This window comes from Panicum hallii, chromosome 8 (assembly GCF_002211085.1).
Source record: "Panicum hallii strain FIL2 chromosome 8, PHallii_v3.1, whole genome shotgun sequence".
NCBI classification, from domain to species: Eukaryota; Viridiplantae; Streptophyta; class Magnoliopsida; order Poales; family Poaceae; genus Panicum; species Panicum hallii.
Window position 1 is genome coordinate 44,684,974 of NC_038049.1, and position 4,827 is coordinate 44,689,800.

The 4,827-nt window shown below is 51.0% G+C and overlaps 1 protein-coding gene across 1 annotated transcript; it reads left to right on the forward strand.

Moving 5' to 3' along the window:
* The first annotated feature begins 790 nt into the window (after positions 1–790).
* On the forward strand, positions 791–3,044 carry LOC112902874 (scarecrow-like protein 9). The gene has a single exon (XM_025972059.1). The coding sequence runs from the start codon at positions 949–951 to the stop codon at positions 2,917–2,919; it is 1,971 nt and encodes a 656-aa protein (XP_025827844.1). The 5' UTR covers positions 791–948; the 3' UTR covers positions 2,920–3,044.
* Positions 3,045–4,827: the final 1,783 nt, after the last annotated feature.

Sequence of the window (4,827 nt, forward strand, 5' to 3'; positions counted from 1 at the left end):
TGCGAAACAACCGGGCTGGGCTGAGGCAACTGCCGTTGGATCCGGATGTTGTGAAGGCCGTGAGCAAGAAGGTCGACGTGGCTTGCGAATGATGCTGCCTCATAGTCGATGTCTTGTAAAATGAGATGCTTAATTAGGGCACCTTATTGTTGCTTTAATAAACTTTTGGGTTGGCTGTTGAGAGCTTGTGTAAATGTACACACACAGAACACCACCTGGGTTTCTTTTTTGCTAGTATAGTTATATAGTTGTTGTATTTTAATTATTATGGCTGACAACAAACAATTTAATGGATCACTTGTTTGACTATCCATGTACTGAGGTACCTGATCTGTTGAGCATCTGTTATTCAAAAAGTAGGTGTGCGCTCTCATCAATATTTGTAGGATTGTGCCCCCAAGAAAAGAAAGCAGAGAGTATGAATGATTCCTTGTGGACCAGGTGGGTACTGTTCTGTAATCTTTATGTATAGGAAGGATGGTCAAGCAGAGCAAGCTTCAGGTAGGCAATGTCTCTGGTCAATGGCAGCATATACTACTATGTAGCATTGCCGTGGGCGCCCAAATTTTCTCAGTCGAGGTAGGTGAGGTGAGGTGAGGTGAGGTCAGGTCTGGTCAGGTGAGGCGCGCACCTGCTCTGCTCTGCTTTGCTTTTGTTTCTTCTGTCTAGAGAGATGTTAGCCAGGCTAGTTTGATCAATGACTAATCCGTAGTATATATGTTCAGTTTAATTAGCTGAAAGCAGGACGCATTCGATGGTTCATGATGGGTGGCCATCCATCAGTGTCACTTTGCTTTTTTTTAATAATTTCTAGCTTATCATCGTTTTCTAGAGAGGTTTGATCATGAGTGCTCTGCTCTCTGCTGAGAAAGACTGAATAAATAATGACAAGACAGGGCAGTTGCCTGGAAACTGCTCATCGGCTGATCGGCGGCCGGTGACTGATCCATGGATGCTGCATTCCACACTGCCACCTTCACACTCCCTTTGCCTTTTCTTGCTGACATACACCAGCTCTGCTCTGCTCTGTTCCCGGCCATGGCCGCCGCGCCGGAGGAGTTCCTCTTCGTCCACCCGGAGCCGCCATCCCCCTCCGTCTTCCTCGACCTGCCGCCCACGCCTCGCCGCGACGACCCTGCCGCCTTCGACGACATGGCGCTCCCCTACATCGCCCGCCTCCTCATGGACGAGGAGGCCGCCGGTGAAGACAGCTTCTTCTACCAGTACCCCGACCACCCCGCGCTGCTCCAGGCGCAGCTGCCCTTCGCCCAGATCCTCTCCGAAAACACCGCCTCGCCATCCGTCTCCGCCGACACTGAGGCTCGTCGGGGCAGCTCTGACTCTGACCACTCGCCCACGCTCGGCTCTCCGGCCGCCGACCATGCGACGGACATGGTCACCTCCGCGTTCCTCAAAGGCATGGAGGAGGCCACCAAGTTCCTCCCCACCAACTACGCCCTCCTCCTCAACCACAACAGCGTGGACGAGGCGGTCAACGGCGGCCATGCCAGGGGCCGCAAGAACAACAGGCATGCCGCCGGGTACGAGTACGACGACGCCGACCCGGAGCAGAAGGCGCGCAGGGCCACCAAGCTAGTCGCCCCGGAGCCAGACGAAGACGGTGCCCGCCAGATGTTCGACGACATGATGCTCCGCGAGCGCGACATATGCATGAAGGGCGCGCAGCAGCGCCTCACCGTCGACGCCAACCACAAGGCGCCGCGGCGGCGAAGGCGCCGCGGCGGCACCTCCACCGACGACGCGGTCGACCTGCACGCGCTGCTGCTCCGCTGCGCGCAGGCCGTGGCCACGGACGACCGCCGCTGCGCGCACGACCTGCTGGCCCAGGTCCGCCGCCACTCCTCTTCCACGGGCGACGCCGCGCAGAGGCTGGCGCACTGCTTCGCCGAGGGCCTGGAGGCGCGCCTCGCCGGCACGGGCAGCCGCCTCTACCACTCGCTCATGGTCAGGCCAACCTCCGTCGTCGACTTCCTCAAGGCCTACCAGCTCTTCATGGCGGCCTGCTGCTGCAAGAAGGTGGCCTTCACCTTCTCCAACAAGACCATCTTCGACGCCGTGGCGGGGCGCCGCCGCCTGCACATCGTCGATTACGGCATCAACTACGGCTTCCAGTGGCCGGGCTTGCTGCGCGGCCTGGCTGCCATGCAAGGCGGCCCGCCGGAGGTCAGGATCACCGGAATTGACCTGCCCCAACCTGGCTTCCGCCCCGCGTACCAGATCGAGGAGACAGGCCGCCGCCTCACCAACTGTGCTCGTGAGCTCGGCGTGCCGTTCAAGTTCCGTGGGATCGCGGCGAAGAGGGAGACCATCTCTCCTGAGGACCTGGACATCGATCCGGCCGAGGTGCTTGTCGTCAGCAGTCTCTGCCACTTCAGGCACCTGATGGATGAGAGCGTCGTCCTCGGCCGCCCAAGCCCCAGGGATCAGGTCCTGGGGAACATCCGGAGGATGCGGCCGGACGTGTTCATCCATGGCGTCATCAATGGCGCCTACGGCACCACGTACTTCCCGACACGGTTCCGGGAACTGCTGTTCTACACGTCGGCGCAGTTCGACCTGCTGGAGGCGACGGTCCCCCGGGACAGCCAGGAGAGGCTGCTGATCGAGAGGGACATCTTTGGCCGGAGCGCCATGAATGTCATCGCGTGCGAGGGCGCAGACAGGGTGGAGCGCCCCGAGACCTACAAGCAATGGCAGGCGCGGAACCAACGGGCGGGGCTGAGGCAGCTCCCGCTCAAGCCCCAGGTTGTCAAGGTGGTGCTGGACAAGGTCAAGGACAACTACCACAAGGACTTTGTTGTCGACGAGGATCAGTCATGGTTGCTGCACAGGTGGAAGGGGCGTGTGCTCTATGGCTTGTCCACATGGGTTGCAGACGATGCTACCTCCTCCAGATAGATTTTAGTTTAGCTCCTCTTTTTTGGTGCGCAGAGGATAGTACCTACCAACGCTGCTGAGATCTTTTGTCACGTAGGCATGGCTGATGAGTGGATGTTCATGGAGTATAGTTGCCATTTTCGTTTTTTTGCTGCCTAGTTTATTCATAGTTAAATATGTCATACCACCCCCCCCCCCCCCTTCGTTCTGTTTCTGAACTACTAATTTATGTGACTTTTCAGACACAGTTTTCGATTGCTTTGTCAGACGTGATCGCAGCTTGAAAGGATGGGTATTTTTCTTCAGTTTTGTTGTTCAGGTATGCGAGTACACTGTACAGTGAAATTATTTTTGAGACTTTCGGACCTGCTAATGGTGCATCATTAATTCTTCCTTTACGTGCAGTCTTGTTTTCCTTCCATCTTCTGTATAATTAAAATGCCCTACCGTTTACGCTAAAAAATAGGAAAAAATCAGATTTACACCCTCGAACTATTATAAAAGTCCGATTTTCAACCTTCAACTGTAAAACCAGATAATATAGGCCATCCAACTATCGAAACAGGATAAATTTAGCTCTTTGAGTGGTTTCAAAGGTGGTTTTTCATATTATGAAAATTAAAAATATTCAAATTTAAACTAAACAATTTCATAAGTAATTCATTTTAAATTAAAAAATTATGAAATGGGTATCAAAAGTTTTCTAAAAATGTAACCTATCTAGTTATTCGGATCCAAATTTTTGATATTCATAGTATTTGGTTGCTTGTAGTCATGCATATTATTTTGAACAAATAAGATTCAAATAGAGCAATAATAGATAGGCTACATTTTTAGAAAAAAATTGTACTAGTTTTATATTTTTCTGATTTAAAATGAATTAGTTTTGATTTTTTAGATCAAATTAGATTTTTTTATTTTTTAAAGATAATATAAAACCACCTTCGAAACCATCCAAAGGGCCAAATTTGTCCGGTTTTGACAATTGAATGCCCTTGTTATCCAATTTTGTAGTTAAATGTTGAAAATCGGACTTTTGCGATTGTTCGAGAGAGTAAACAGGACTTATTAGTGCGCTGATATTGGTAATGACATTTCTGGGATTCAGAGAAGGTATTGAATTCGAAATTAAACTGAATATAAATCATCCTTCACATATACAATTCCAGAACAAACCCTTGCCATGAGCATAAACGTGGCTGGAGAAACTATCTGCAGAATTTGAGCATGAACAACTGTGAGGATTGTTCCCTTTGTCGGTGTTTAACCGGCTGCCCACCGAGGGATATACCCAAGGTGGTAAGTTTTGGGTGAGGAGACGCCGAGATCAGGAACTCGAAGGTGCAAGGAACACAAGACTTAAACAGGTTCGGGCCGCGCGGAGCGTAACACCCTACGTCCTGTATAGTTTGTATTGCCTTTGGTGTAGAATGATCTAATGATGTTCTGTTTTGAGGGAGTCCCTGACCTCCCTTATATATCCGAGAGGTCAGAGTTACAAAGATGCTAACCAACCTCCGTCAAGGGATCATACCAGAGCATATCTCGAGTAGATCCTCTCCGTGTTGGTTAGCTCTATCTCCTATTTAAACGGGATAAACAAGAGATAAAGGAAATGAATAAGAGATAGGACGGGCTTAATCTCTTAGACTACGTAACGTGCCCAGCCCGGTGGCCCCGGGTCTGACAAGCCCCCGAGCTCTTCGTAGCTGAGTACTGCAGGCTCATCGAGTACTTTCGAAACAGTCTTCGACTTCTTCTGAAACTTCGTCTTGAAGTCCTTCTTCGAGTACTTGTTTGGCTGCATCGAAGCTATGAGGTGCTCATGCCCCGAATTTTCGTTATGGCGTGCGATTTAAAAATCGCACTCCATATGGAGTAGTCCCCGAGCCTTAGGTTGAATCAGAGAATCAGGCTGAGGGTCCCATT

Excerpts from the sequence above, each read along its gene's own strand:
- LOC112902874 (XM_025972059.1), top strand. The coding sequence starts at position 949 with ATGGATGCTGCATTCCACACTGCCACCTTCACACTCCCTTTGCCTTTT.